The 20,331-nt window shown below is 44.3% G+C and overlaps 1 protein-coding gene across 6 annotated transcripts in view; it reads left to right on the forward strand.

Moving 5' to 3' along the window:
- The window catches only part of Ano2 (anoctamin 2), a 349,715-nt gene that overhangs the window by 277,254 nt on the left and 52,130 nt on the right, over nucleotides 1–20,331 (forward strand). For all 6 annotated transcript variants that reach the window (NM_153589.2, NM_001364562.1, XM_006506117.3 and 3 more), the window contains 3 exons: nucleotides 12,423–12,534; nucleotides 15,044–15,101; nucleotides 15,251–15,351. In NM_153589.2, the coding sequence (NP_705817.2) occupies nucleotides 12,423–12,534; nucleotides 15,044–15,101; nucleotides 15,251–15,351 (271 nt within the window). The remainder of the gene's footprint in view (nucleotides 1–12,422; nucleotides 12,535–15,043; nucleotides 15,102–15,250; nucleotides 15,352–20,331) is intronic.

The following is a 20,331-nucleotide window of genomic DNA, read 5'->3' on the forward strand; positions in this document are numbered from 1 at the left end:
GTTGTTTATACATAAACTATATTAAACTATATTAAACAACTAGATATAAACTATATTAAACAACTAGAATGTAAATTCTAGTTGTTTAATATAGTTTATGTATTTTTGCTCGCATTACATGTTTAATATTGGAGATGACTCTTTGCTTCATACAGTTATTGAAGGACCAGACTGATGGAAGCCCTGGAGGACAGTATGTCAGGAGGAAATGAGGGTTGGGGGTCCCCTAGCAGAAATGCCATCATTGCTTCTGCACACAGCTCACTAGTGGAGGAAGTTCAAACAGGAAATATATAAATACATGTCACTGTCCATCCTGGTTGTCACTTGCTTAAGTTAAGAATTGTCTGGCAGAATAATCAAGCACACTCCAAGGCATAGCTGTGAGAGTGTTTCCAGAAAGGACTAAATAAAGGGAAGATCTGACCTCAATATAAGCAGTGCTATTCCAGAGGCAGGGGGCATGGGTAGGATGAAGAAGGAGAAAGCAGAAAGGCAGCTAACATAGGCATTATTTTTGTTACCTGGCCACCCTGGTGTAAGACACTATTCTTTGATGCAACTGAAAGCTCTGAAATTATAGCCAGAACAAACTCTTCCCTCATTTTAAATTGTTTCTGCCAAGTATTATGTCATGGTGACAGCCTCACCACCATCACCACTAATAAGCATGAAATGCCCTTCTGTTGGGACAGGTCTGTGCTCCTGACTCCACTCAGGCTGCAGAACCCTTGAGGCCAATGGCTCTTGGATCTCATGGCCAGTACCTGCTCTTGGTGATCTTAGCACACATCTGCAGATGTCACTGTCTGTGAAATGCGTTTCCTCCTGGATTCATCCTTCCCAAATGAAGTGTTCCCAGCTTACCCACAGGCTAAGCATACTGCCAGCCACAACAGAGGCTACCATGTGTTTGCCTGTATCCATGGTCTCAACTCAGCTTGCCTAAAAAAGCCTTCCAGTAAGTAGTGAGGTGGAGAAGGCAAACACAAAGTTGTCCCAAAAAGATATGGATAGGGAGGCAACAAGAATGCCAGGACTTTAGGTTTCCTAGTGGCAAAGGACCCACATCAACAGAAGACAGATGCTCATACAGCGTAGGTACCTAGTATAACCACAGGCAGAGGTGTGTATTCAGGACTTCAGAGCAACTTCTGTGGAGACACAGAACCATTGATAATGCCACTTAATGGAATGACAAATGTGTCAAGCTGAGGGGCTCACCCAGCCGTTCTCACACGAGGTCTAGTGACCATCTGGTTTCCTGCCCCATATCTCCTGATAGTTGTTGACCTTGTGACTGTGTGCTTTGCTTGCCAGGTGCAAACAGCTGGTACAAACAACCCTAACAAGTTGCTGAGCATTTCCTCCAGGCTGGGTGATGGAAGACCAATCAGGCTATTAGCAGGCCATGCTTGCCATAACGTTTATGACAAAAGACAAATTTTGTTAAGTGCCTTGAAGGTGATCAACACAGATGTGGGTAGATAAAAGCTGTGATCGCCTCTCTAGCTGCCATACTAACAATGTAATGTGGTGTCTGAAAAAAAGCTGCATCCCCTGAAGATAGCATGTCATTGGTGAAGCAAGGGCTTAGCTGAAACTAGGAGTATATAGAGAAGTGGCTGGAGCCTGGAAGTCTTGTCTGAGTGTGCACTTGGCCAGTCAAGGCACTCTGGACCATGTGCATATCCAGGTTCAGCATATACCAGAAATGAGGTTCCAGTAAGAAGGGGATGGCATCTGTCTTACTCTTCAGTGATGTATTCTTTCTTAGGGAGGTAATAGCTATGGGGACAAGGTATGGGTCCTAGTGGAAGAAGCAGATAAGAGCTGGCCAGGGTATTAGGACTCTAGTCATACAGGTAGACAGCACATGGCTCAGGCATTGGAAAGAGGCTTGGAGACAAGGGGAACCCAGCTGACTAGTTCCAGGCTTCCTCCTTCTTGGGTAAGGATCCAGGGTCTTTGAAGCAAGGCACTTCTGAGCCCATGCATTACATAATGTCTAGTGTTCTTGACCACTGCAATCTTGACATCAACATAGGCACAGGTCTGGCCCGGCCTAGAAGGAGCAAGGTGGAGAGGCAGGTTGGTCGCAGGTTCTAGGCTAATCATGATGCCCTCTGCTAGCTGTCTAAGACATCTCTAACTTCAGCTCAGTTCCTCCTCTGTTTCCTTCCTTTCTCTTCAAACCCATGTGCAAAACTGATAGCATGCAAAGCTTCATAATCCTGCCAGCTGTTTCCATTTTCTCTCTTTGAGTTGCAGGGCTGGCCTTATACGGGCATTAAAACTTCAGCACAACCCAGTCAAGTCAATGTCTCCAATTCTTCAGGAAGCCACTACGCTTACAAGTTGTTTGAACAGTGTTGCCATAGCTCACACCTGCTGTCACTGCCCCAGTGATCTTAGACGGGGCAGGGCTCAGATGGAACAAACACAAAGGTGGAAAGACTCAAGAAGCACTCTCAGTGAGTGTTGCCTTCCACGCCCCACTCCCGGCGCTCATATATGGTGCACACTTTGCCCCACATAACCTTTTGTTGGTGATGTTGATGGCTGAACTTTGGGTTGTTTGTTTTGGTTCTTTAGATAGGGTCTCACCATGTAGCCTGGGCTGGATGTGAACTCATTGTTTAGCACAGCTTGGCTTCCAACTCACAGTCCTCTGCTTGAGCCTCCAAGTGTACAGGCATGTATCACCATGCCTGTTTTCTGTTGTATTCTTCTTGGGGAGACATGAACAAATGTTCACTTATACCATGTATGGCACAGACATGGACGGAAGGAACTATTCCATCCCCGTCTAGTTTCATGAACCAGTAAGCTTATTGGAGCTGCTTACAAGTTATGTGGTGAGGAATTACTTATAGGAACAGGAGTGAGCCAAAGGCAGTTGCATGACCACAAAGGCCACCCTAATATAGGTGATGACTCATGGAAGCTATAGCCCTAGAGCTCCCTGAGCAACATGCCAGAAGTCTCTTCTGCTCTCTTCCCAGGAATTATTAATGCACATATATATTTTATGTATGACACATATAAATACAATATGTGCATATGTATTTGTGTGTGTGTGTGCATATGTATATATGTAGCCTCTAGGAAGGGCTTGTATGTTTCAGGAACTTCCTGGGAGGGAATGTTTGAATTCAAGGAAGTTGCTACCCAACAGTTCTCACAGTGTCTTTACAGTTTCCAATTGGTCATTTCTTTGACTTAACTTATGGCACTGCTGAAGAAGTTTAGAAATCTGGGTGAACAAAGCACTTCCTATGTATATCTGTCTATGTGCATGTGTGCACATCCACCTGCCACAGAGCTTACCCTGTACTACAGATGTAAGGATTTGCATGATAGTAAAACAAATGCTCTTAATGTATGATGGGTCTGTAGCTCAATAAACTCATTAGTTGTTGAAAATACCATGAGTTGAAAGGGAATTTAATGTCCCCCATGTAAGGGACATCAAACATAGCATGCTATACAGTGTCAGTTGGTTCCCCTCAGGATCATGTGACTGACGGGAAGTTGAGACTTGCACTCACTGCCCACCATCCTATGATAATAGCTGACTAATGGTTCTTTTCTCCCTCCAATTAAACAATTAAAAGACAGAGAAATAGCTAAGAGAAAGTGAAGAGAGGTTTATTGGTGAGTGTTAGATTCCTTGGGAAAGAGATGGAGCCCTGGAGCAAGTAGTTTAAGGGGAATCTGGGTTTTTCTTACCAGTGATGTCTTTTCTGCCATCTCTTAGCCCCAGGTTATCAATGTATATTTTCTGACACTGGATTCAGGTCTACGAGTTTGGAAACAGCTACTGATAGGATCCCCGTCTCGGTGCAGGGGTACAGAAGCAGGCAGGAGAGAGGCCTCTCTCGTAGCACAGACTCAGCACGTGCTGGTTTGTTGGGGTTGATCCCAAGCCCCATTGTCTTAGCGTGGAAGTGGGAAAGGAGAAGCAGCCTGGAGGTGAAGGCAAACAGCCTGCTTTGGGAAAAGTGCAAACTTACTGCCAGATAAAGGAAGGTGGCCCTTCTCTCTGTTCTCCCTTCCATGAGCCCATTGCCTCCCTTACTGTAAATCCCTCATCCAGGAAAAGGACAGCATCCAAAGCAGCAGAGTTTCTTCCAAGTATGGCTTTTACCAACTGTGAAGATCAAGTGTCACCAGCTGGACTGCCACAAATGGGGAGCACATGTATATCTAACGTCAAAACAGCACCAATGGTGTAGGCAACCTGAATTTCCCCATCTTATTTACTTACATTACTTGTTTCTAGACAAAGAACCTTGTTGACCATTTTTTCCAAACTTTATTCTTTAGTTTAATTAGGTGCAAAGAATAAATGGCATATAGTCAAAAATGGAGAAAACCTTGAGTATCTAAAAGGGCTTAGGCTCAATCATATTAGAGATATGCATTTTATTAAATTTCCATGACATCTTGCAGTGGCAAAGATATTTGATAGTTTAGAAGAAGAAAGACTTACTCTGGCTTCCATTTTCTGTCCATTCTAGTGGGGAAAGTGTGGTGGATGGCCTGGGTAGGTGTATGTGGTGAGATTCCATGTATCTTGATAGATCCACATGCATGCTGAAACAGAAGGGAGGTGGGGGCCATAGCTCTCAGAGACCTGCCCCGGCTACTTACCTCCATCACCCATGCTACTCATCCCAAAGAAGGTTCTACAGATTTCCAAACACCACTATCAGCTGAGGCCAAGTGTTTAATCACAGGAGCCTTAAGGGACATTTCAAACTCAAACCATAACAATCTACAGACAAAAATATTTTAAAAATACAGTTATAATCTAAATTAGCTGTTCCCAGAAGCCTTTTCAAGTTCTGTAAGAGTTGACAAATGTGTCTGGGGGGAGGCTCAGTCGATAAAAGTACTTGCTGTGCAATTAGGCGGAGATGAATCCAGACCCCTAACACCCATGTAAAACAAAAAAAACCAAAACAACAAAAGACAGACGTGGCACATGTGCCTGTAATTCCAGAATTGGAAATGGAAACAAGTGGATACCAGAAGTCCCTGGTCACTGTTCCATTGTTATGAGGAAACACCATGACCAAGGCAACCAATCAAAGGAAACATTCAATTTGGGGACTTGTTGACAGTTTCAGAGGGTTAGTCCTGATAATCATGGTGGGATAGTGAAAAACAGACAGGCATGGTGCCTGATCAATAGCTGAGAGCTTTACACCCCAATCTGGAGGCATCAGGTGGGGGGGTGATGGGGGAGGCAAGGACTGATGCAGACTTTTAGAACGTCAAAGCTCATACTCAGTGATAAATTTCCTCCAACAAGACCATAACCCCTAATCCTTCCTAAACTGTTCCATTCCCTAGTGATGTGACTAAGAATTCAAATCCATGAACCTCTAAAGGCCACTATCATTGAAACTGTCACATCATGTTATCTGAAACAACAAGCTTCAAGTTCAGTAAGAAATCCTATCTCAAGGGAGTAATTGGGAAAACATGATAGAGGAAGTCATCCGACATTCTCCTCTGGCTTCTACATGCATGCATATGGATGCATGTACCCATACAATCTCATATAACACACACACACACACACACACACACACACAATTTTTAATCAAAAGAGGGGTCTGAAGAGGTGGTTCCACACAGTTAAAACCACTTGCTGCTCTTCCAGAGGACCTAAGTTTGGTTCTGGGCACTCATGTCAGATGCTCACAACATTCCATAACTCCTGCATCTTCCAGGGGCAAAAATATCTGATAGTCGATTTAGAAGAAGACTTACTCTGGCTTCATTTTCTGCCCATCCTGGTGGGGAAGGCATGGTAGATGGCCTGGATAGGTATATGTGGCAAGATTTCTCATATCTTGATGTTATGAGGATCCCATGCCCTCTTCTGGTATATGTAGGCATCTGTACACACACACACACACACACACACACACACACTAAATTCTTTTTCTGAGAAGTTGATTCAGTTCAGTTTGCCTCATCTTTTAAAATTCCATTTAAATTCCCCACCAGATCTAGCCCTTTACCATCAGTCTCTCCAGAAGCTTGTGGATTAACTGTGGACTGAGTTGCTACAGCTGGCACTGTCACACTGTGTGCACTGAGATGGCTTGAGACTACTACATCTCTTGGCAGTTTCATTGTCTAGGTGTGCCAAGCCTTGCTGACAGCATAGGAGTGCTAAGGTCTCTGCTCCTTGCTTGGGTCATATCTCCCCATAGAGTTTGACCCTTGATTCTTTAGAAGTGTCTTTCCTCTACTATAGTCATTCTATGAACCACCTTCTTTGTACGAGCAGTCCCTTTCCCAAGAACGCCCTCTACATACAGCCTGGGGAGCCTTCCCAGGTTCCTGCCATTGCCTTCATCTTGTCAGAGCAGAAGGTGTGCAGGCAGCACAACCCTGTAATCCTATCTATTTGGGAGGCTGAGGCAGGAGGATCATGAGTTCAAGAACAATTTAATGATACCTTCTTTCAAGACAAAAAGGAAAAGGAAAGAAAAAGAAGCATTGAGGCTGTGGCTCAATGGTTAAGCACTTCCTGGAATACAAGTTGCCCTAGATCTGATATTTAGGACCAGGATAGCAGGAAGTTCTGAACTGGGGTGTGGCTCTCTGCAGTTGCCTAGTTCTCCTATATGTCTGAAGACTTCTACCCCTTCATAATTACAGCCCATGCAGGGTTGGTCTGGTGACACCACGTTCCCTTCATGCCTCTTCATTGCCAATAACATCTTTATTAGAACCATGACCTTTGACCCAAATGAGTCAAATCCCGATTCTGGCTGGGTGGGAGTCATCACATCCAATTAAGCAAGGGGGCTTCTGGGGTGTGACATCCCTTGCTCTGAGTCTCCTTGCTCTACCACGTATTATATCACTTAAGTTATCACCTATTTTACGACATAGATTAGACAGCAGCCTCTCCTTTCCATAGTAAAAACTGGTGGCCTAACAGGAAAGTCCCACCACTCCGTGGAACTCGAGAGGTGGCTGAACATTTTGAGGATGACATTCACAGGACCTCGGGTGAGAGGCTGCCACTGTCAGAGTTCCCTAAACTTCATGCAGAAGGGAACGCCCTTTGAGGCATTCCCAGCTCCCTTGGCCAATCTGATGGCTGTTTACTTGCCCAGATGGTGGCTTCCAGGAAGGGACTCCCTTCCCAGGAATCAGGCAAGGCAACACTATCACACACCAAGATTCAGCCAGTTCTTCCACCTACTCACTACCTACACATACGAGTAGAGGGAAGACTGGCTGGCTAGGTTGTCAGGAAACATTGCTGCTTGTGGAAGCTCGTGCTCCCCAGGAATAGACTGAGAAAGGCTTCTGGACCCTCAGTGCCAGGGCTGACCCAGCTGAAGCATACGGAGACATGGTCCTGGTTTGTTTTGGTGCCATCTTGATGGCTCTGTTGGCTGGGCTCCTGGGGAGACCCATTACCAGAAGCAGCTTTCCCAAGATTGTGCGCCAGGCATCTTCTTTCGAACTGATGTTTTCATATGATCAGGAGTGAGCTCTGGGGATGTTTAGTCCTAAGTTGGCCTCCTGGGACTAACTCGGGCTTTCACACTAATTATCTTCCAAGGCAGCTTACAGCTGGGATATTAGCACTCATGTGTTTTAGTGACACAATGCAGCAGAGGTTTGACACTTAACAAAAGCGGTGGGTAGGCAAGCCCATTGTATGGAAATGCTGTCAGAGTGTCCCTTCCTAGTTCTAGATGAAGTCCTAGAGGAATGCCTTCCATGGGTTGGGAACAGGTGACACCTTCAGACAACCTCTAATGTACTTGGCTCTCTCAGGCAGGTGGGATCATGGCCAGCCTCCTTCCTCATCCTGTCAACATTGGATGCTCCTTAAAAGCCCCATCGCAACAGGATCTAAAGGCACTTTATTTGGACTGTTTCTCCTGAGGCCCAATTCAGACCACAGTAGATGTCTCAGTCTGCCCAGTGGCCTGACACACAGATAGCTGTGGGGACCCTTACACGTTTTCCCACCCATGTGGACCCTGAGAATGGGTTTCATACTTTCCAGCACATAGCAGTCTCACCGTCTCTGTAGTAGGCAGGCTCCCTGTGCTGGCTTCTGAAAGACCCAAAAGCCCAATCACAGTCCCCAGCATTGTCCCCCGACCCAGCACCCGCAGCCCCACGGTCCCACTCCCTTACTCTGCTTTCTTTCCTGAGGCCCTGCCTACCCAGAAGTCTCACTCAAATGTCACCGTGGCCGCATGGCTTCCCGAGGCAGGAAACCCAAGTGATTTAGTGGCCTATGAAGTAGATTTGGACTGTTTATTGAAAATGCACATTATTTATGGTAGCGCACAGCCCTAAAAGCCTAGTGCAGGCTGCTTTAAAAAATAAAACCAATAAATAATCACCAAGCCCGGGGATTTGTCACTGTGGAGGGAGAAAGCCGCTCATTCCTCGTTGGAGTCAAGAGATCCGAAAACACCAGGTTCCTCTTTTTATTTTTATTTTTTTTTTCTCAGAGAGCACAGAGGAAATTCCTGTAGGGACCGGGAGATCTGAGCACAGTCAGTTCAAAGGGGATTATAAAAGGAAATTAAAGACACGTGTCGCCCCTTGCCTCATCCTAATCCTCCTCTCACAGAGTCACAAGATAAGCATTCCAAAGTCTCAGACCCTCAGGTCTCATTACTTATTTTTAGGTGACATTTGTTTTAATTTTCTTACCCAAAAACTATTTCAAAGAGAGGAGTTGAGGGCAGGTTGCTTTTGAATTGAATGCGGCAGACACTCTGGGCAGAGGATCAAGTTCTCTCTCTCTCTCTCTCTCTCTCTCTCTCTCTCTCTCTCTCTCTCTCTTCTTTCCTTCCTTTCTAAAGAGAAAAATCAATTGTAAAATGTTTTCTTCCTTTTCTTCCCCTCCTTGCCCTTTCCCCCTTTCTCCCCTCCATGTTTCTCCTCTTCCTGCCCCCTTTCTTTCCCCCTTCTCTCTACCCTTTTCCCCACCACTATTTGTGCCTTACCTCAGTCTCTTTCCATTTGAAGGCTGGATACAACCAGACACTGCAGACAGTCTCCATATATTTCTCTATGCCCAACTTCAAGCAGGACTCCCTTATCTAACACATCAGCCTGAGTGCAAATCTAAAATTCTCCTTCTTCACGACCTCTGTCTCTGACTCTTTGTCTCCGTCTCTCTCTCTCTGTGTCTTTCTTTCTGTCTCTGTCTGTCTCTGTCTCTGTCTCTCTCTCTCTCTCTGTGTGTGTAAAAGTAGGTAATACTTATACATATGTATGTAAGCATGGTATGGGGGACAGAGGTTGTGGATGTCAGATATATTTCTCGATTATTTCCCACCCTGTATTTTGAGATAAGCTCTCACTGACTCTGCAGCTCTCTGATTTGCTAGACTGGCTTGCCAGCAACCTCCTCCAATTCACTTGTCTGCACTAGGGTTATGGAATCGTGGCACAAAACTCAGCTTTTTGGCATGGGTGCTGAGGATCTAAACTCAGCCAGGACAGAGACTGATAGACAAGAGGGGGCCTGAGTGGGGCATCCTTCAAAGACATCCCTCCAGTGACTTCTTCCAACTAGGCCCACCCCATAACAGCCCATTCAGTATGAACAGGTTGGGTTCATACCTAAGCTGGAGCATTGAGCCTTCCCAGGACCAAGGAACTCCCCTCTCATTGATGCCAGATAAGTCTATCCTCTGCTACCTAGGAAGCTGGAGCCATGGGTTCCTCCATGTGTACTCTTTGGTTGGTGGTTTAGTCCCTGGGAGCTTTGGGGGGTCTGGTTGGTTAATATTGTTGTTCTCCCTATGGGGTTGCAAACCCCTTTAGCTCCTTTAGTCCTTCCCCTAACTCCTCCATTGCAGTCCCCATGCACAGTCTGATGGTTGGCTGTGTGTACCCGCATCTGTATTGGTCAGGCTCTGGCAGAGCCTCTTGGGGGACAGCTATACTAGGCTCCTGTCAGCAAGTGCATCTTGGCATCAACAATAGTTTTGAAAAGGTATAAATATGGGTAGTTAATATAGGAAGATATTAAGTTCATATAAGAAAATAGCAAAAAGGGTGCCAACTGGAGACATCTGGAAAAACTTCTGGAAGGAGATTTAGCTTGAATGTTAAAGAATGCAAGGAGTTGTACATGAGCAGAGAGGTCAGGGAAGGGCAGGCCAGAGGGGAGAGCAGATCTCAGTTCAGCTTTCCTTTGCAGGGTGTACATATGCAAATGGGATGCATCCTGTGTGTGGTCCTGGCACTATTCCCCGGGCTCAGCCCACTTTTATACTTACATTTCTACATGATGCAAAGTTAGTCCTGACCCTTACGAGTATGGCCATGTGCTATGATTCTAATATTTGTGCCCCAACCCCTCAAATTCATCTGCAGAAATCCTATCTTAGGGCTTCTATTGCTGTGATAAGACACCATGGCCAAAAGTAAGTTGTGGAGGAAAGGGTTTATTTGGATTACATTTCCATATCATTGTTCTTCAGCAAAGGAAGTAAGAGCAGGAACTCAAGCAGGACAGGTACCTGAAGGCAGGAGCTGATGCAGAGGCCACAGAGGATGGCTACTTACTGGCTTGCTCATTCTGGCTTCTTATAGAACCCAGGGTAGCGGCCACAGAGGATGGCTGCTTATTGGCTTGCTCATTCTGGCTTCTTATAGAACCCAGGGTAGAGGCCACAGAGGATTGCTGCTTACTGGCTTGCTCATTGTGTCTTGCTCATTCTGGCTTCTTATAGAACCCAGGGTAGCGGCCACAGAGGATGGCTACTTACTGGCTTGCTCATTGTGTCTTGCTCATTCTGGTTTCTTATAGAACCCAGGGTAGAGGCCACAGAGGATGGCTGCTTACTGGCTTTCTCATTGTGTCTTGCTCATTCTGGCTTCTTAGAGAACCCAGGACCACCAGCCCAGAGATGGTACCACCCACATGGGCTAGGCCCTTCCTAGTCAATTACTGGTTGAGAAAATTCCTTATAGACTGCCCTACAACTTGATCTTAGTGAAACATTTGCATAATGGAGATTTCCTCCTCTTAGATGAATTTATTCTGTATTAAGTTGACATAAAACTATCCAGCACAAATCCTAAATCAACAAGGTAACACTGTTATGAGGTGGGACATTTGGGAAGAGATGACTTAGGTCAAGAAGAAGTGGCTTAATAAGTGAATCTAGAAAAGAGGCCCCAGGAGCTGACTACTTCTCACCACAGTGGGGCATAGCCATGAGGTGCCTTCTGTGGAGCAGGCCCTTCTGGGAGAAGATCGAGCCTGAGTGTTGAAGAATGCACGGATTCACAGATGAGGAGAGGGTCATGGATGGAGACTGAGTTGGCCTTGATCTCATATTTCCAGTTTCCAGAATTTTCTGAAATAAGCTTCCGGTGTTTTATACTCTATCTAGTTGGTGATATTTTATTCAATAATACACATGGATTAACAATACCCCGTTCACTTTGTCACCAAGTCATTTACCTGCCGCAGTCTATGGGATCTCCATCAAAGCATGCCACACCCTACTCACCTAAGTCTTTCAGCATTCTTAACCTTCTGAGGGAACCAGAGAGCTTTTGGCCCAATCTTCCCAGCCCTGCTGAAGATATTGACCAATTTCTCTGCTGGGACATGACTGCGTACACTGAGGCTGTGACATATGGGTTCGAGGCATGGGCTCAGCCATGTTTCTCTCTGTACCTTTTCTAGTGATCTTTCATCATTTGAGTGGACAATCAGGAGGCCTCGCAGCCTCTCCCAGGACTTACAGATAAATGCCTTGGTGGTAAAATTGGAGGAGGAGATAAAACAATTCAGATGCCCTATCAGTTTTGTTTTAGTACAATTTTATGGAAATTATATACATGAAGGCTGGCTAACTTCCCCTGGACCAAGAAAGGGCCAGAGGCTCTGCCTGCTCAAGCTCTTCTCTGTGGACACAGAATGATCGCACTGATTAGGAGGTCAGGAAGAGCAGGGGGAAGATCTTATGTAGCCTCAGATTACCTAGCAAACTGTTCGGCATCTCCCATATGAATCCATCCAGTTCTCATGTGCTACAGGCCACTTGATTTCTGCTCCAGAGTTGTAACATGAGAGGCAGTGACTCATGCCAAGGTCAAAACTCTTACCTCTGGGCTGGAGAGATGGCTTGACTCACCTATTAAGAGCACATGTTCTTGCAGAAAACTGGAGTTTGGTTTCCAGCACCTATATCACATGGTTACAAACTCTTGTACCTGCAGCTCCAAGAGGCATAATGCTCTCTGAATGTATGTGCATTCACAGATGCGCACATGTGTACACAAGTGCGGGCGTGCACACACACACACATACACACACACGCTTAAAAACAAAGGAAAAGAAAAGCCCTTCTCATTTCATTCTAGTCGGCTTTGCTCTTTCCTTGCAGAGGTTCCGAAAACAGAACAGACTTTTGAAGAACGGTTGATCCTCAAAGCTTTCTTGCTCAAGTTTGTCAATGCCTACTCCCCCATCTTCTATGTGGCCTTTTTCAAGGGGAGGTGAGTATAACAATAGCACCTGTAGCAATCGACACAATTCACTACTATCAGGACAAGTAGGGTCATTCTGTCCCCATTGTTAGTTGCCACCCGCATCCTCTTCTTTTTCCTTGGCTGGGATGAACTCTTTCCTACCTGGTTACCCATGAAGACATGGATTTTCATCATTAGAATCAAATATCAATGGCAACTATACGATACTTTGAGCAAGAGCATGAAGGGAGAATCTTAGAAGAGTTAGTGCCCTTGACAATGAAGCAGAAGAGGACTATATGTCTGGCCAGAGGCCCCACGATTGCATGGTACAGTTTGGCACTGACTATGTGGATTTGATACAGGCTTCACAGATGGGAGTCACAAGACTGCTCTCACTTCCTACCCCAGCAAGATGCTCTGGGCCACTCAGGACATTTGCTGTTCCGACCCTCTGGCTATGAATTCCAGGGTTCCCACTGCCTCCTCTAATTCTATAATTCCCTAGAATAACTCACAGAATTTGCAAATGTGAAATGTGAAATGCTCACAGTCTTATTGTGGTTTAAAGGAGGAGGAATCAAACACAGCAAACAGGGGTGGCTCACAGATGATGTCCCAGAGGGCCCTGATACTGAAGCTCCCACGTGCTAGGGACTCCTTACCCTCCTGGAACATCCATGTGCTTCAACCAAGCTCACTCACAGTCTCTTTCCTTAGGCATATTTTATTAAATCCTGTGACTATACCCTGAGATTAAGCTCAGACTCCTGTCTGCTCCCCACACTGAAGTCAACAGAATACTGTCCAATGGCTCGGAGCCCTGGCATCTCCTGTCCTCCTTCTGCATAATCTCACTATTATATATGTAGACAATAGTTCCCAGAGCCCACAAAAAATAACAAAGATGTCCCTATCACTATGGAAATTCTATGAACTTGGAGGATCCTCCCAATGACAAATGAGAAGGGAATAGGGTTGGGAGGCCCTTTCGGTTTGACATTGATTTGTTTTCTTGAAACAGAGCATCACCTTGAAATCTCTGCTATCCTCAAGCTCATTATATAGCTCAGGCTTAACTTCAGTTTATGGTCTGCTGGCCTCTGCCTCCCAAGTGCTAGGATCACAAGTGCGCCACATACACTCAGTTAAAAGTCTTTATTATAAAATAGATTTGGATGTAAAACTTCTAAAAACTTTGTGTGTGTGTGTGTGTGTGTGTGTGTGTGTGTGTGTGTGTGTGTATACATGTGACAGATCAGGCCAGTTGGCTACCTTCAAGGAAATTTCCTATCAGACTGGAAGCAACCATTATCAAGTTGCTTCCTTAGGACTAAAGGCTTATGCAGTACCACAAAGAATGTTCATGATTCACACGTGATTTTTTTAAAGATGTTTTTGTAACCCCAAAACATGAACCCCTTAAAAGACCTCTGCTTTTAGCTCTTATGACATTATAGAAGCAAAGATACTGCCTAACCCTGAATATATACCTTCCTGGCATTTCTATCTAGATTTCATAGCCAAGGCAAATTGCATACACAAGGCATTGCAGACAAAATGCCCCGACGCTTGGATTTGTGATACACTGGACAGGGTAGTCTTGGCAACAGTGCTACTCTAATCTGTGATAAATGACACAGTAAGAGATATAGGAAAAGGATGGGTGGGCTAGGCATGACATGCGTCACTACAGGACCTACCTCACACATGCAAAGCTCTAGGTTCAAAACCTAGCATGGAGAAGAAAGAAGGGAAAGGAGGAGAAGGGGAGGGAGGAGGAAGAAAAGGCTCTGTCATCATCAGCAAAAACAAGAAGACTTCACAGAAGAAGATCTCAGTGGAATTGAATGGATGAGTAGAGATTGATTAAGCTTGAATGGATGCATGGATAATGGACCAGCTGTGCACATTTCAAAGAAGTGGGACGTTGTGATCACCTGCCTGGCTCTGTGATTGGCTTTTTCCTCACCTTCTGCCACCTTCCCTCTCTCTTGGTCCCTCAATAAAATACATCCAATTCAGAAGAGGAGTGGGGCAGGCTGTGTCCCTTCTTAGACCATTTGCAGTAAAAAGGCAAGATGGCTCTTTTTCTGAAGGAAGGGTGCCTACACCATTGGTCAGACTTACCCTCAGTTTCCTGGCAAGTCATAAATCCTTACCAAAGAAAGAGCTGCAATCCAGGTGCAGTCCTTGACACCAGTAGAGGGAAAAAGGCACTCGGAAGTCACACACACACACACACACACACACACACACACACACTCAGCAACATCCCAGCCCCTCACCACACTCAGCTTCATCCCTTTTTTCAGCTCTTTCCCTATGCCCAGATATGCGGCTGCTAAAGAACTGAACCATAAGTATTATAGACATTGCTAATGGATAATGGGTGTGAACTGTACTTGTGTGACTTGGGACCTCCCTAGCCAGTTCATTCCATGAGGACTGAGTGACAGCTGTTTCACATGGAGTGTGAGGTTAATGTCCCAGTGGCCCTGCTTCCTCTGACTCTTCCTACATATTTTTCTTTCAGGTTTGTGGGCAGACCTGGAAGCTATGTCTACGTGTTCGACGGTTACCGCATGGAAGAGGCAAGTACAGTCCCTGGTGTTGATGCTTGGCTAGCAGTTAATAGGTCTTCCTCAACCCAGCCCCCTTTCTTTTCTCATCAGAGTCGTAGTCATTTCTCCAGAGTCTTCTGTAGGGTCTGACTGCTCCTGTCTCTCCTCTTCCTCTGCAGTGTGCTCCGGGAGGCTGTCTCATGGAGCTGTGCATCCAACTCAGCATCATCATGTTGGGCAAGCAGCTGATCCAGAACAATATCTTTGAGATTGGAGTCCCGTAAGTGATGATCAGTTTCTCTGTCTCTTCTGGACCTGCCAGGTTCTCAGCACAGTTTTCACAGCCCCACCCCTTTCCATGTGATGTCACTGTCCACTCCCCTTCCTATGGCCAGCAACTGTCTTCTACTTACTTATCTCCCCATCTGGGCTGAGATGTTGTGGCTCAGAAAGATCTACCACTTGCTGGCATATACATAAAAATAAAGGGCAGAACTAAGGGATAACTTAGACCCCAGAATGCATACAATTTTTGATGTGTTTGTTCTCCCATTGGGTAAGTAGGGAGGAACAGCTAGGGTAGGAAGATGAGTCGGAGAGTCTGATCCAGCCCTTTAATAAACTCTGACAACTAAATGTGGAATGCAGGGTCTTAAGAGGTGAGGCCCTGGCAAAACCCCAGGCTTTATGCACATTTTATAGATTGAAATGGTCATGAAACTGAATTCTTACCAGCAGCTACCAAAATGGGAACAAAACAAAACAAGCAAGCAAGGAAAAAATTAATCAAATTAGGCATCCAAAAACATATTATATCTTCTGTCTTTCCCTTCTAGCCCTTTGGGTTTTTTCCCTTTTTTTGTATTGCATGTATGTATATCTGTGTGTATATGTACGTACGTATGTATGTATGTATGTATGCATGTATGTATATGTGACATATATGTATATATGTGTGTATTATGTATGTATGTATGTATGTATGTATGTATGTATGTATGTATGTATGTATGTTGTGTGTTTGTATATGCAGTTGTACATGTGTGTGAATGCATGTGGGATATACATATATGTGGGTGCATGTGGAGGTATACCAGTATGGGAATGTATCTGGAGACCAGGGGAAAACTTTTTCTCATAGGCTCTCCACTTTGTTTTTTGAGACAGAGTCTCTCACTGGCCTGAAACTCCCCAAATAGGCAAGGGTGACTTGCTGGCAAGTGCTAGGAATCTGTGTGACTCTTCTTCCCCAAGTGCTGTTATTAGAAGCTACTCAACTTGCTTTGGATGTCAGATCTGGGGTTTGAACTCTGGTCTTCATGCTTTATCAGCTGAGCTTTTACCTAGCTTTTTTTAGTTGTTTGTGATTTTTTTAAAAGAGGAATCCACTTCGGGGCTATTTTTAGCTGGCCCCGTGACACAGAGCTAAGGAGTACCAGAGGTGGCGGGGATAAGTCTAACAACTGGACTAGATCTCTTGAACACTTACAAGATTATCCATTCTCTTGCCAGACAGCTTGCTCCTCACAGTCCTCACAGGGGCAGTTCAAGATCCTGTGAGTCTGTCTCTCCGCTGGAGTTTCATCATACACATTATGCCTCCAAGAAATCTTCTAGGAAAGAAAAGCTGGTTAATCTCTTTCTTTCCAACTGAATTTGCATATTTACTGCCCAAGATTCTTAATTGCAGCCCTTGGAACTCCTTCTGGCTAGTTTATGCAGCAAAGGAATCCATTTAAATATAAAGTGGCCACTGGAATATTCTTTAAGATTCAGAGAATCAGATCCTGTGTGCCATGGCCAGGAATGACTTTATCCACACTTCACAAGACTTAAGGGAATGCCCCTGGTGCCACTTCTTGGCTCCTATGCCTTAGCTTTGGATAGGAAACATATTGAAATGGTTCTCATCTTCTTAGAGCTTAGATTTGGGTTAAAAACAATCTTCATATGACTGAGTGCTCTCTGTATAATACAAATGTCACCAGAAATTTGAAGGAGAATAGTCTGAGTGTCAAGCTTCAACACAGCAGGATTTCTTCTAGTGTGTGCCTGTATCACCACTGCCTCTTAGAAGGTGATCTGTCATCGTTTTCTTTAAGGGACCTCTTCCTGAACAAACAGCACTTCCCTGAACAAACAGCACATTCACTCTGGCCTCAAGCACCTCATAGCTGACCCAGAGGTGCTACACATGGAGGAGTAAAGTCTCCAAGATGGCAAGTCAAGGCTTTGAGACATGAAGAGAGATGCCAATGGCAAGAGCTAGACCATTTTTCAAAAGTGTGACTGGCACTCAGATCTGGGTTCATGGGATTGAGTAGGCTTAGTAGAAAAAGGATACAGGCCAACCTCTTTCTCCAAGAAAATGTCACATCAAAGCCATCTGCTTCCGTGAAATTAGGGCATCTGTCACTCTATAAAAAGTCCCCAGGTTGGGCTAGAGAGATACCTCAGCAGTCAAGGGTACTAACTACTCTTCCAGAAGTCAGGAGTTCAATTCCCATCAACCACATAGTGACTCACAGCCATCTGTAATGGGATCTGATGACCTTTCCTGTCAGGCAAGCACACATGAAAATAGAGCACTTTTGTGTATAAATTTCACAGATTAAAAAAAAAATCTTTAGAAAGGAAGGAAGGAAGGAAGGAAGGAAGGAAGGAAGGAAAGAAGGAAGGAAGGAAAGGTTCCCTTGTGGGTAGGATCACATCTAGGCTGGTGGTCCTGAGTTCTATAAGAAAGTAGGCTGAGCAAGGAGCAAGCCATGATGAGCATGTCAGTAAATAGCATCCCTCCATGATCTCTGCATCAGTTCCTGCCTCCAGATTTCTGTCATGTTTGAGTTTCTGTCCTGACTTCCTTTGACAATGAACAGTGCTGTACAAGTGTAAGCTGGATAAGCCCTTTCCTCCCAACGTGCTTTTTGGTCATGGCGTTCTTTTGCAACAATAGAAACCAAAACTAAGACAATCATTACACTCCATTCATTAGGTAGAACACTTAAAAACATTTTTCTGCTTACATACTGGGACAACCTTACGTGTGATTTTTTTATGTGCTTTTTCTTAGAGGGGGATTGGTGGGAATATCAGTGTCTGAATGTCCCATCCTACCTAAATAAGTACTAATTATCAGTAAGACTGGTAACCTTGAGAAAATCAGATCTTGAAGATTCATTCTATCCCTATTTTCTGACTAACAGTCATTCAGTGATAGTCAAATTAAAGATAGAGAAACAGATGTATTTTGTTCTGTAGGCACACAACATCTTAAAGACAGCATTTGTTATGGACCAACATCCAGAGTACAGACAGATGATGTTGAAGCCACATCTGGTCCTTTTGAAGCTATGCAACTAAGTTCTCTAGCAAAGCTGCCAAGGAAAGTCTTCATGTGCATCAAACATCTGGAGAAGACACCTGTTTTTGTAGGGCATTGCTGTTCTCTTCTGGTTGGATCTGTAGACAACTTATAGCCACATAATGCCCATGTTTGCATTTCTGAACATCTTATCTACCACATAGCACATTATTTCTGAATTCATAAGCTTTTAAGAAGTTAAGAGAGACAACAGCTCAGGCATATGTGTGACAATGTGTTGGCATGTTCTCTGTCCATCAGCTCCATCAGCTCCCTGACAGATGAAAAACACACATGCTGGCTAGCCTTTAAAAATGAATTTTCTTGTTTATGTTTATTGCATATGTGTTTGAAAGTATGCTGTACTTTAATCAATGGCAACTGCATAATAATTAACAAAGTTACATGCAGTGCTCTTCCTCTAAGTCTTACTGCCTATGTCTCTGGATGAAAGTGGTATCTTTATAGTCATCTATGAGGTAGCTACCTTGCAAGTCTCAGACCCTGTGAACCACCTCCCAATGAATGAAGCTTGTCTCTGCATATTCCTCATGGAAGTCACTCTGCTTCAAACCATGATTCTTCATTTTAGCTAGCGGTACCAGGGTCTGAACTCAGGGTTCCATGGATGCTGGGCCCATTGAGCTACATCACAGCACTCTCATTTTAGTTTCCAGTATGATAGAGGAGTTGTGTGGCCACATGGCATGGAGATATAGGGAATTTCTAGCTTGTGGATCAGAGATTCGGTCACCATGCCCAAAGTTCTTGGTCATCCTACAGGTTGTGTTTTGAGCTTGGTCAAATGAAATCATTATGTTTATGATGAATGAGTGCTACACTTAACCACTCAAGATCATACTTGATAAGACCAAAATCAGAAACCAAAAACCTGGCAGTGTCCTAATGTCTGGCATAGCTGGGAGATAGGAAACAAGCAAATTTAAAAGGAATCTTTTCTAGTCAAAAGAAAAAGGACAAAGGAAGGAAGAGTCATGTGAATTAAAGGATATACCTGATGATATTCAGTCCCTTCTGTGGAACAGAAGTACAAAGGCCAACCGATCTGGATTCGTTTCCAGGTTGTATGCTTATTCTCTGTGTGGAATGAAACTAGCTTGGGATAAATGCTCATCTACATAGAAAATATGGACATCAGAAGGAAGAGCCACTTTAGGAAGTGTCATGGACTTCCATGATTTTTTAGCAAGTTCATGATTGTCACCAACAGCACTCTGCTCAGAAACACTGCCTTTCTTCTCTATTTTTGGCCTGTGGGCTTTTAGTTCACAGGTCATCTGTTCCTTACTCTAGAGCCAATGTCCAAATTTGCCCATAGGAATTAATAAGTAAGTAAATCTGACAAGCCAGATTTAACTCTGGAAAACAGAAGCAAGTTGGGGAATTAAGTCAGTGCTCGTGCTAAATAAGAATAATTGAGAAACACCATAGTAGCAATAGAATAATGAGTGATTGTCTCTCTAGCTTAGCATCTGCTTCTAATATCAATTTTCTTTCTCTTTTTAAAATATATATATTTATTATTATATCTAGGTTCACTGTAGCTGTCTTCACACACACCAGAAGAGGCTGTCAAGATCTCATTACAGATGGTTATGAGCCACAATGTGATTGCTGGGATTTAAACTCAGGACCTTCGGAAGAGCAGTCAGTGCTCTTCACCTCTGAGCCGTCTCTCCAGCCCCTAATATCAATTTTCTAACATTCTCACATTAAAGAAATATTGGCCTTTGTTAGTGGATAAGAGAGGTGACTATAATAACTTCTTTCTGCAGAGCTTCAGCATTCTCACTAGACTATATGTGAATGCATTGCAGAAAGCAACAACATACTCCTTGAATGGAAACACGTTTTCCAATCCTTGCTTACTCGTGATAA

The sequence above is a fragment of the Mus musculus genome, chromosome 6 (assembly GCF_000001635.26).
Source record: "Mus musculus strain C57BL/6J chromosome 6, GRCm38.p6 C57BL/6J".
In the NCBI taxonomy this organism is placed as follows: domain Eukaryota; kingdom Metazoa; phylum Chordata; class Mammalia; order Rodentia; family Muridae; genus Mus; species Mus musculus.